This window comes from Entelurus aequoreus, linkage group LG15 (assembly GCF_033978785.1).
Source record: "Entelurus aequoreus isolate RoL-2023_Sb linkage group LG15, RoL_Eaeq_v1.1, whole genome shotgun sequence".
NCBI classification, from domain to species: domain Eukaryota; kingdom Metazoa; phylum Chordata; class Actinopteri; order Syngnathiformes; family Syngnathidae; genus Entelurus; species Entelurus aequoreus.
This window is the reverse complement of record NC_084745.1, coordinates 29,622,897-29,635,396: the sequence shown is the minus strand read 5'-3', so window position 1 is coordinate 29,635,396 and position 12,500 is coordinate 29,622,897. Positions and strand designations below refer to the sequence as shown.

General features: G+C 36.7%; 1 protein-coding gene across 1 annotated transcript; it reads left to right on the top strand.

Annotated features, from left to right (window-relative positions):
- Nucleotides 1–505: 505 nt before the first annotated feature.
- Nucleotides 506–8,028, top strand: LOC133630430 (probable G-protein coupled receptor 141). Its single transcript, XM_062022016.1, has 2 exons — nucleotides 506–652; nucleotides 6,855–8,028. Exon 2 carries the CDS (start codon nucleotides 6,855–6,857, stop codon nucleotides 7,773–7,775), a length of 921 nt encoding a protein of 306 aa, XP_061878000.1. The 5' UTR covers nucleotides 506–652; the 3' UTR covers nucleotides 7,776–8,028.
- Nucleotides 8,029–12,500: the final 4,472 nt, after the last annotated feature.

The window sequence follows — 12,500 nt, the reverse complement described above, 5'->3', positions numbered from 1 at the left end:
GTGCTAAAAATGCTCCTGTGCCAACTTTTTTCCATTGTGTTGCTGCCATTAAATTCTAAGTTAATGATTATTTGCAAAAAAAAAATATGTTTCTCAGTTTGAATACTAAATATCTTGTCTTTGCTGCCCATTCAATTGAATATAAGTTGAAAAAGATTTGCAAATCATTGTATTCTGTTTTTATTTATGAATTACACAACGTGCCAACTTCACTGGTTTTGTATATACACTATATATATACACACACACACACACACACACACGTATATATTTACACACATATATACTGTATGTCTTATATATTTCTGGTATATACACCACTTTGTCAGCTGGTTATAATGTGCTGATTTAAGATAACATGCAAACTGATACTTGGTTTAAGAGTACACATATCACTAAAAGGAGGAAGCAGTACTTTTTGGTGGTTTGACTGCATTGTGTGCAATTACCGTTTTGCACACACTCTCACGCTGGGCATTAACTCATAAAACACTCATCGTTGCCTTCTTGGCTTATACATACGCAATCTGGGATAATTATTGACATCAATATTTCGGCAGAAACTTGCCACCTGATTACGGTCGTATCCAAGCAGCAGAGGAAACAAACAAACCGGAGACCTCTTGTCCTTAGGCATTTCAAGGAGCGAAAGGTACATTTTTAATACGTTTTGATATGTTTGTCTCTATTATTCTGGAGAATCATAAAAACAAATGAAGTAAATATTGCTGAAAAAAATTCAAATTTTAGACGACGATGAGTGTGCTGATGTCTTTTTCTCCCTTTCGGTCAAAGTGCTGAGTTGCTTCTTATGATTTTATCATTGTTTATAAAAACTAGGTAACTTGCGTAATGTCATCAGGCGAAAGGTATTGTTTTGATCACTATTTGTTTATTTGTGGAAATCCGGCAAAATAGTTGAAGTCCTAATAGAACCCTTTCCCCATCCTAGTTGTACATTCCTGCCCGCCTAATTTGAGTTAACTCCTGAGCATCCAAACAGCAGCAACCATTTAGGCAAATCTTACAGATAGACGATTGATTATGTACAAAACCCAAAACCAGTAAAGTTTTATTTACCATTTGCACGTTGTGTAAATGGTAAATAAAAACAGAGTACCATTATTTGAAAATCCTTGTCAACCTACATTCAATTGAATACACTGCAAAGACAAGATACTTAACATTCAAACTGATAATTTTGGTTATTTTTGGCAAGCTCATTTGGAATTTAATGCCTGCAACATGTTTAAAAAAATCTGGCACTAGTGGCAAAAAAGACTGAGAAAGTTGAAGAATGCTCATCAAACACTTGTTTGGAACATCACACAGGTGGGCGCCATGAAAAATGATAAAAGCAGCTTCCATGAAATGCTAAGTCATTCACAAACAAGGATGGGGCGAGGGTCACCACTTTGTCAACAAATGTGTGAACAAATTGTCGAACAGTTTAAGAACAACATTTCTCAACAAGCTATTGCAAGGAGTTTAGGGATTTCACCATCTAAGGTCTGTAACATCATCAAAAGGTTTAGAGCAGGGGTCCCCAAACTTTTTGACTCCGGGGCCGCATTGGGGTAAAACAATTTGGCTGGGGGCCGCGCAATATATATATTATATGTAAATGTGTGTGTGTGTGTGTGCGTGTATATATAGAATAGAATGGACTTTATTGTCATTATATTTGTTATATATTATATATGTATATGTAAATGTGTATATGTGTGTGTGTGTGTATACGTCTATGTATATGTCCATGTATATATATATGTATATATGTATATATGTATATATATGTGTATATTTGTGTATATATGTATGTGTGTATATATGTATATATATGTGTATATTTGTGTATGTATATGTGTCTATATGTGAATATATGTATATGTGTCTATATGTGATATATATATATGTGTATATATAATATATATATATATATATATATATATATATATATATATATATATATATATATATATATATATATATATATATATATATATATATATATATATATATATATATATATATGTATATATGTGTATATATGTATAATGTGTCTATATGTGTATATATATATATATATAATACACTACGTTCAAAAGTTTCGGGTCACCCAAACAATTTTGTGGAATAGCCTTCATTTCTAAGAAAAATAATAGACTGTCGAGTTTCAGATGAAAGTTCTCTTTTCTGGCCATTTTAAACGTTTAATTGACCCCACAAAATGTGATGCTCCAGAAACTCAATCTGCTCAAAAGGAAGGTCAGTTTTGTAGCTTCTGTGACGAGCCTAAACTGTTTTCAGATGTGTGAACATGATTGCACAAGGGTTTTCTAATCATCAATTAGCCTTCTGAGCCAATGAGCTAAACACATTGTACATTAGAACACTGGAGTGATAGTTGCTGGAAATGGGCCTCTATACACCTATGTAGATATTGCACCAAAAACCAGACATTTGCAGCTAGAATAGTCATTTACCACATTAGCAATGTATAGAGTGTATTTCTTTAAAGTTAAGACTAGTTTAAAGTTAATCTTCATTGAAAAGTACAGTGCTTTCTTTCAATGTGACCCCAACTTTTGAACGGTAGGTATAAATATATATATATATATATATATAATATATGTGTCTATATGGGTGTGTGTGTATATATATATATATATATATATATATATATATATATATATATATATAATATATATATATATATATATATATATATATATATATATATATATATATATATATATATATATATATTTATACATACATATATATTCCTCACACACTAATTGACTTAAAGAGCGCACTTGCTGCATGTCATGTTATCGATGGTAAAATGCATTTTTAGACAATATGATTTGCCTGAGTGGCTAGGAGACGGTAGAAAAAGGACTAGTAAGGACAAATTTAAAAAAATAAAACATTTTAAAAATAAAAAAATAACTATTTTTATTTTTTTAAACTTGGGACTTTGGATTTTGGACGCTGGGGGGCCGTATCCGGCCCGTTGGCCGTAGTTTGGGGACCCCTGGTTTAGAGAATCTGGAGAAACCACTGGTCACGTGCAGTGATTGAATGCCTGTGACCTTCGATCCCTCAGGCGGTACTGCATCAAAAAGTGACATCAGTGTGTAAAGGATATCACCACATGGGCTCAGGAACACTTCAGAAAACCACTGTCAGTAACTACAGTTTGTCGCTACATCTGTAAGTGCAAGTTAAAAATCTACTATGCAAAACGAAAGCCATTCATCAACAACACCCAGAAACGCCGCCGGCTTCGCTAGGCCCGAGCTCATCTAAAATGGACTGATGCAAAGTGGAAAAAGTGTTCTGTGGTCTGACGAGTCCACATTTCAAATTGTTTTTGGAAACTGTAGACGTTGTGTCCTCCGGACCAAAGAGGAAAATAACCATCTGGACTGTTATAAGCGCAAAGTTCAAAAGTCAGCATCTATGATGATATGGGGGTGTATTAGTGCCCAAGCATGGGTAACTTACACATCTGTGAAGGCACCATTAATGCTGAAAGGCACATACAGGAATTGGAGCAACATATGTTGCCATCCAATTAAGCAACGTCTTTTTCATGGACACCCCTGCTTATTTCAGCAAGACAATCCCAAGCCACATTCTGCACGTGTTACAACAGCGTGGCTTCGTAGTAAAAGAGTGCGGGGTACTAGACTGGCCTGCCTGTAGTCCAGACCTGTCTCCCATTGAAAATGTGTGGCACATTATGAATCGTAAAATACGACAACGGAGACCCCATACTGTTGAACAACTTAAGCTGTACATCAAGCAAGAATGGGAAATAGTTCCACCTGAAAAGCTTAAAAAATTGGTCTCCTCAGTTCCCAAACGTTTACTGAGTGTTGTTAAAAGGAAAGGCCATGTAACACAGTGGTAAAAATGCCCCTGTGCCAACTTTTTTGCAATGTGCTGCTGCCATTAAATTCTAAGTTAATGATTTGCAAAAAAAAATGTTGTTTCTCAGTTCGAACATTAAATATCTTGTCTTTGCAGTGTATTCAATTGAATATAAGTTGAAAAGGATTTGCAAATCATTGTATTCTGTTTTTATTTACGATTTACACAATGTGCTACGTTCACTGGTTTTGGGTTTTGTCCACCCAAGATGATCTTACGCATCTTTTACGGTAATTAAGGTCCCTTTAAATTCTGGTGTGGTCGCTCCACAATGGTGTGCGCTTACTCCACAATGTTATGGACATCCATGTTCTACCTGCTACAGTTCTTGTCAATTCCCTGCATTTCTCCATAATAGTTATTTTCTATTACCGGTAGTTTTAAACTCCAGTTGCACTTGACATATATAAACACTTTATGTATAACTTATAGAATTCTAACTACTGCATATAGGTTAATTACCAAACTTTAACAATGATTTGGAGTGCTCGACTGCCCAGCCAGCATTACAACCGCAGAGTATTTCATTGCAAACAACAGTGCGGAGTAGTTAAATCAACATTTTTAAGCGCATGTAGAGGTAAAAAAAACAAAAACTATTGGATACTGACCACTGATGTTATATGTTGTTGAGGTAATTAAAAAAATATACATTAGAAGGTTGCCTACAGCCACAGCTGTTAATACCAATGTTTTTGAAGCAGTGTTAATTAGACCCTGCTGTTTTTTTGCTTTTGTTGACAGGAGACTTGGAGTTGAATTGCATACAGTCTAATTGGAGTATGTACTGCAGGAGTGCTCAAACCTTTTTGCCCCTAAGGGCAAAAGTGAAAATTATGAAAGGTGGGAATCTTTGTGCGCCTCATGATTCGATTCTCGATTTAACACGATTCACGTAATATAATATTTGGTGTATAAATTATAATCAATGATAATAAAAAGTCTACAAATGCTCCTCTTGACTGCTGGCGTACGACCTGTACACGCAGTGTTGGCCTAAAAATTTATTTTTACAATTGTATTTACAAAAATCACAACATATTAATCAGTTTAATAAAAGAAAATAGAGGAACCCCAACTCCAACCCAATCCTAGCTTTACAATATTTAGAATATAAATTTACAAAGCATTTATTTGAGAAGACATACAAATACAATACTAAAAAAAGGTCAACCAAAAATTCATAAAAGTAATGGTATGAATGATAATAATAATACATAATAGTTGTTTAATGTTTTTAATAAAACCATTTCTTAAATGATTCTTAAAAAACATTTTGCAAGAACACACATACTATATGTGTCACACCGCGGTGAGGGATGTCTTGTCTGGGTTTTTTTGTCTTATGAATTTCATGTTTTAGTTGAAAAGTAACTCTCCTCTTATTTCAGGCCACTTGCCCTTCCTCTTTTCATCAGTCTGACGTCATCCCTGATCCCTGATTGTTTCCATCTGTTCCCCATTACTCCCATGTGTCTTAAAAGCCCATGCTTCCCTTTGTTCTGAGCCAGAATGTCTCGTTGTCTCGTGCATCTCCAGTTTCATGCCCAAGCCTTGTCTCGTCTTGCTCTGAGTTATCCAGATCCTGAATTTCCAAGTTGGTATTTTAAGTTTTCCTTTTCAATCAATCAATCAATCAATCAATCAATCAATCAATCAATCAATCAATCAATCAATCAATCAATCAATCAATCAATCAATCAATCGTTTATTTATATAGCCCTAAATCACAAGTGTCTCAAAGGGCTGTACAAGCCACAAAGACATCCTCGGTACAGAGCCCACATACGGGCAAGGAAAACTCACCCCAGTGGGAATTTTCAATATATTTTCAAAATTTTTTTCAAAATACCCAGTGGGTATTTTCTCCTCTTCAACAGAGTACATTTTTGTTTGTAAAGTTTTAAAGTCGAAGTGGTGAGTTCAGTTTACTTTTACAGTCTCTTATTTTCCTCATTTTTGAGTGACCTTTTGTTAATTATTTCTCTAGATCAGAAACAGTGTAGAAGCTTTATAACCCATTGTTTTTCCCTCCTTTTGGAGCGTCTTTTGTTGTTTAAATTGCATAGTTATATTCCTCGCTAGTGTAGTTAGAGATTGATATTTTTGTTTCCTCCTTTCAGAGTGATTTTCGGTTTGTTCACTTTTTGTGAAACCTTTTCGCCCAGTTGTTAAAGTTTATAGCCGTTGTGTATTGCCCTGACTCAGGAGGTGAAAAGGAAACATTTCAAAATATAAGCCTGCCGGATTGTTCTCCACTCTGAATCTGAGTCCTATTTTCGACCAAGTGCTGACAATATGTATGGTATATATACAGTATATAATTAAAACAGTTTCTTATCACCTTCGCATTTTCCCCGTTCTTCTTAGGTAACTCTGCTTCATTTTTACTAAAAAACTGTTTTGGTCTCCCTGAATTAAGTCTGCACGTCAGTAAAAACTATCATGGTTGATAGCATTTTGATGTACTTCTAACCGCAATAATAAAAACTAAATGTATAAATACTTGTTTTGAATAGAAGAAAACTTTATCAGTCGAGAATATGAGATGTTTAGGGTCCCCTAGAAATCCTAGAAAGAACGTTTATTCCTGGTTCTGATCTCCGCTTTACACGCGACTTATCCTCGTGCATGCAGTCAATCCCCGAGATGCAAGGAAAAAGCAATAAATAACTTTGCTCCAATTTTGCTCAGGAAAATTACATAAATAGTAACGCACAGTGACTTTCAATGAGTAATTTTAATCTGATTACTGGTTTGGAAATATCGTGTTAGATTACTGGTTACTAAAATACTTGGTCATTTAGTTTTAAATAATAAGTATCATAATCATAACATTAAAGGTCATTGTCTGTAAATACTGCCATTCAATCAAATCTATCAATCCTTGTTCCTTCCCTATTCCTTTTCAGATGGCCTCAAACTCAACCTTCACCCCTACATCTCTAACCCTGACCTCCAAAATCCCCCGAAATGAGAACACGGTAACGCCAGGGCCCAATGAAGAATACAACACGGTGCTGATCGTCATCTACACGCTGGTTCTGCTCATTGGCGCCACCAGCCTGAGTCTGACAATACTCATCATAAAGTTCAGGACGGCGTCCACCACGTCCATCGCGGTGCTCAATCTTGTCTTCGCCCACTTCCTGTTCCTCCTCACCGTGCCGTTCCGGATCTATTATTACGCGACTCAGCAATGGAGCCTCGGCTTAGGCTGGTGCAAAGTGGTCAGCAGCATGATCCACATCCACATGTACATGTCTTTCAGCCTCTACGTGGTCATCCTGGTCACGCGCCTGCTGGCGTTCTACGGCAGGCGTGGGCCGATGGCGTCCCCGCCGAGGATTTGCGCACTGGCTGCCAGCGTCGTGGTGTGGATTCTGGTGTTTGTCTGCGTCATTTGCATCATCTGTTTCGTTTACGGTAAAAATACAGACTCTGACAGCTTGGCTCACTGCTTCAGATTTGGCAAAAAGATAAACACCACTGCCAAGGTGATCAACTACATCATCAGTACTTTGTTCATAACGGTCACCATCGTGCTCTGCGGCCTCCAAGTCAACATCCTGTGGCTTTTATACAGGAAGCACCACCAGTTTTGCACTTCCCAGCAGGACTTTGGCGCTCAGCTGAAGAGCCTGTGCTTCGTCATCATCATGGTGGTGTGCTTCATCCCCTACCACATATTTCGATTCTATTACTTGGAGAACCTTAGGCTGCAGGATTTTAATGAGCTGTTTCTGAGTTTGACCACCTTTAACTGTTTGGACATGCTCACCCTGTTGGGAAGGAGGACATGCTCCTTGTGCTTGCCGGCAAGGGCAATTTAAACCATTTACTCAGTTGGTCCAAATACGACCACTCTTTCTTGGCACCTTATCCCCACATTCGGTTTATAAATCCTAACTTTTTTCCAGCAGGTCTCTATGTTGTGGCTGCGTCTGTGTTGACATCAAGAAAAGCTCTATCTTGCTTTTTCCATGTATAATAATTATGATAATGGTAACACTTTAGTGTGGGGAACATATTCTAAGTAACAGAGACTTAATTTAGAGTTATTTGGACACTAGGGGAACAGGTTAGGGTTAGGGTTACTAATAAGTAATAATTCTGAGGTTATTGAAGGAAGACTCTTAGTTAATGGCTTATTGGTTGTATAAGGCCATGCAGAATAAGGCATTAATAGGTACTTAATAATGACTATATAAGAGGGACGGCGTGGCGAAGTTGGTAGAGTGGCTGTGCCAGCAATCGGAGTGTTGCTGGTTACTGGGGTTCAATTCCCACCTTCTACCTTCCTAGTCACGTCCGTTGTGTCCTTGGGCAAGACACTTCACCCTTTGCCTCTGATGGCTGCTGGTTAGCGCCTTGCATGGCAGCTCCCGCCGTCAGTGTGTGAATGTGTGCGTGAATGGGTAAATGTGGAAATACTGTCAAAGCGCTTTGAGTACCTTGAAGGTAGAAAAGCGCTATACAAGTATAACCCAGAATATGTTACTAATTTACATGTTAATAAGCAACTAATTAATAGTGAATATGTTCCCCATACAAAAGTGTTACCCTGATAAAATTTGGGATTGTTGCGGCCCAAAATGCTTGAATTTGCAGCAACTTTTTCAGTTGTGATGTTTTGAGACTTTACAAAAACACTGAATCGGCTTAGGATTTTATTGCTTTGTTCAAGTTAAAGTACCACTGATAGTCACACACACACTAGGTGTGGTGAAATTACTCTTTACATTTGACCCATCCCCTTGTTCCACACCCTGGGAGGTGAGGGGAGCAGTGAGCAGCAGCGGTGGCTGCGCTCGGGAATCATTTTCAAGATGATCTCCTGCTGGTCCCACTATAGAGTGGACTCTCACACTATTATGCTAGATCCACTCGACGTCCATTGCACCGGTCGCAATAAAATAAACTTTGATTGACTGATTGATTTTGGTGATTTAACCCCCAATTCCAACCCTTCATGCTGAGTGCCAAGCATGGGTAATGGGTCCCATTTGTATAGTCTTTGGTATGACTCGGCCGGGGTTTGAACTCACGACCTACCAATCTAAGGGCGGACACTAACCACAAGGCCACTGAGCATTAATGTTCTTTGTAACCCTCACCTCAAAAAGCACAGAACTTCAACAACAATTAGAAAACTAACGATAGATGTTTTACTCGTTTTATGCCACACAGACTTAAAAGTAGACACTAGATAGCAGTAAAAGCACATACTCAAAGTTCATTGTGAAATGACTGTATTGCTTATTATCATTAAAACTTGGGCCTTGTTCACACTACAGGTCAATTCCGATTTGTTTGCCCATATGAGACCTGCATCAGATTTTTTCATGTCCATGTGAACAGTGCAATTCCAAATTTTTCAAATCCGACCCAGGCCTCTTTAGTATGTGGAATGAAATCGGATATACAGTATATGCGATGCGTCCTCAATGTGAACATACCTGCGCTCCGGTCGCATTCATCCGACCAGAACATTATCAAAAAGCGATAAGTGTCATAATTACTCGCCAAAAGACACGGTGACAAAATAGTCGACAATGGAGCATAAAACGGGTGAAAATAATGTTTTAGGAACTCACGTGAAAGTTCCACTACTTCTGTTTCCGACACGCTCTTCAAGGTGACATCGAAGCAAAATATCCTACTGCCAGCGCCAAAGTACTTGTCCTCTTCCTTTGATCTTCTATGTGCAATAATTCAGTTCAGAAAATGTTGACTTTTATTGCACAAAACCCTTGAAATTGCCGTAAATCCGCCAGTACTGAGACCGACTGGAGAGGAAGCTTCCGTAAACACTTTTTTGTAATGTGAACGGTTACATAAAAAGATTGAATTTGACCCCCAAAAAAATCACAAATTGGACATCCGACCCTGCACTGTGAACGCAACTACTGTATAAAAATGTTGGTAAAAATTGCGCATGAAAGCCGACCAGTCAAAGTTAACAATTAGCTAGCCTAGGGGTCAGCCCTAGTGGCTCCCTGGACCTCTTTCAGAGATGTGTGAACATGTAAAAAGATGAAGAAAAAATAGTTTTTTTTGTTTTAATATATTTTCTGTAAGAATGCAAACATGACACAAACCTTCCTAGTTGCTAGAAATCCCACTGTTTATGTTATATGTGCTTCACTGATGAGAGTATTTGACAAGCGCCGTTTTGTCCTACTTATTTCAGCGATCCTTGAACTCATCGTAGTTTGTTTACATGTACAACTTTCTCCGATGCTGCCACTGAAAGATGTGTTTTATTCCACTCTTTCTTTGTCTCATTTTGTCCACCAAACGTTTTATTCTGTGCGTGAAGGTGAGCTTTGTTGATTTTATTGATTTTCTGGAGTGCTTATCAGGCTTATCAGGCAAGCTAATCGATGCTAACATGCTGTTTAGGCTGGCTGTATGTACATATTACATCATTATGTCTCGTTTGTAGGTATATTTGAGCTCATTTTATTTTCTTTACTTATGTCCTCTCTGTATTTAATTTATATTTGCATGTCTCCTGACACATTATCTGTATGTAATATTGGCTGCATTTCTCATAGTTGTGTGTGTGCCATGTTGTTCCAGACCACAGCAAACATTACACAGCTTGCAAAGATTGTAATAAATCCATTAGAAGAAAACAGCCTGCCGTTTCCTTTAACTAGGACACACACATCTATACATTTGGCCATTCTGAGCCAGTAATTTCCAGAAGTTATCTCATCCTGTGAGAAGCGTCCATTTTATTAATGATTTCTAATGTTGTAAAAATGTGTAGAATAAAAATTAAAATACAACATTTCTGTCAAAGATTTGCGTCAGGTTGGCTAATATAGCTAATATAGACACTTACATCATGTGTTGCCTTCATTATAACACTTATATAAGGCTTTTAATTTTTTGCTGCTCCAGACAGATTTTTTTTTGGTATAAATATGTCCAATATGGCTCTTTCAACATTTTGGGTTGCCGACCCCTGAGCAAGCCAGAAAACGTCCAGTGACAAAATATATGACTCTAGGCGTGTTTGGGCAAAATGAGCTAAAAAAAGCTAGGATGCTAAGTTGCTAATGTTAATATGTCAAAAGTTACCATGCGTCCAAAATATGACTGAAGTTTATACCAGCAAAATTAGCTATAGCTAGCATTTCTGTTGGTAAAAGGATATAATCATGCTTCAATATCTCATGTCATGTAAATGCTACCTCTTTGCTATGTCTGGATTGAAAATTAGAATATGCTGTTAATTGACATACCCTGGACAAATACAGTTTTAATAAATATATAAATATATGTATAAACATATGTACAGCAATTTACCATAACTGCACAGTTGTGATTTTACAGGTAATTACCATGACGTTCCAACTAAATGCTGTAACTCTGCAATAGTAGTTTTATTGTTATTGTTATATACATCCAGTGTTTCAGTTCAGTTCAGTTGTAGTTTATTTCGAACATGCATACAGTACAATGTAATTCATCACATATTTCCAGTTGTTTCATTACAGCACGTCCAGAAAGGATTTGGAGGAAGCAGAGCTTATTTAATCCTACCCCTTTTCATACCATACCAATTTTATGCAATGTCCTTGTTTTCTGTAACAGTGAACAAATAAATAACAAATAATATACCGTAGTAAGTGAACAAATATTAAATGAATAAATTATCTTTGTCTCAATAAAAATAAATAAAAAAGGGTTCAAGATGTTCATCATAATTCTTGTTCTGTGTACTTTGTGAACACTTGTAGTTTGAACAGTCTCTTAAAGTGAATCATATTGGTGCTTTGTTTGATTTATTTGCTTAATCCATTCCATAATTTAATTCCACATACTGATATACTAAAGGTTTTAAGTGTTGTACGAGCATACACATGTTTTAAATTAGATTGTCCTCTAAGGTTATATTTCTCCTCTTTTGTTGAGAAGAATTGTTGTACATTCTTGGGTAGCAGGTTATAGTTTGCTTTGTGCATCATTTTAGCTGTTTGCAAATGCACCAAATCGTTGAATTTCAATATTTGTGATTCAATAAATAAAGGGTTTGTATGTTCTATATATCCAACGTTATGTATTATTGTAATTTAACTTTTTTGTAACACCGTTAGTGAATGAAGTGCACATTTACTGTTTCCCCATATTTCTACACAATAACTCAGATGTGGTAACACATATCTAATATTGACAGTATTTTAAAGTGAAATAAAAGTTAGTTGCTGTGAAATATAAGGGTAGTGTAATTTTTTTCACAGCCATTTATTGTAATATAAGAGTAAACTTTTAGTAGTCTTACTGTGAAAAACACAGTAACATTTTTGCTGTGTTAATGTTAAGTGACTTTCTGCGTTCACACGCTGGTGATGAACTTGGCTACACGATGCTGAGAACTGTGCAGAAAGAAACAATCGCTACTGTGGTTTTTCTTTTACTATCTGACTGCAATCAGCTATTTTATGACACCTTTTATTCTTAGTCATTTATTTTTTTTACCATCTGTCTTATTCAGGTTCTTTTCACGTGTATACAAACATGTTGTAGCAACTGATTGACTTCTA

Bases quoted from the DNA above. Each gene is read 5' to 3' on its own strand.
- LOC133630430 (XM_062022016.1), top strand. From the start codon at position 6,855: ATGGCCTCAAACTCAACCTTCACCCCTACATCTCTAACCCTGACCTCC.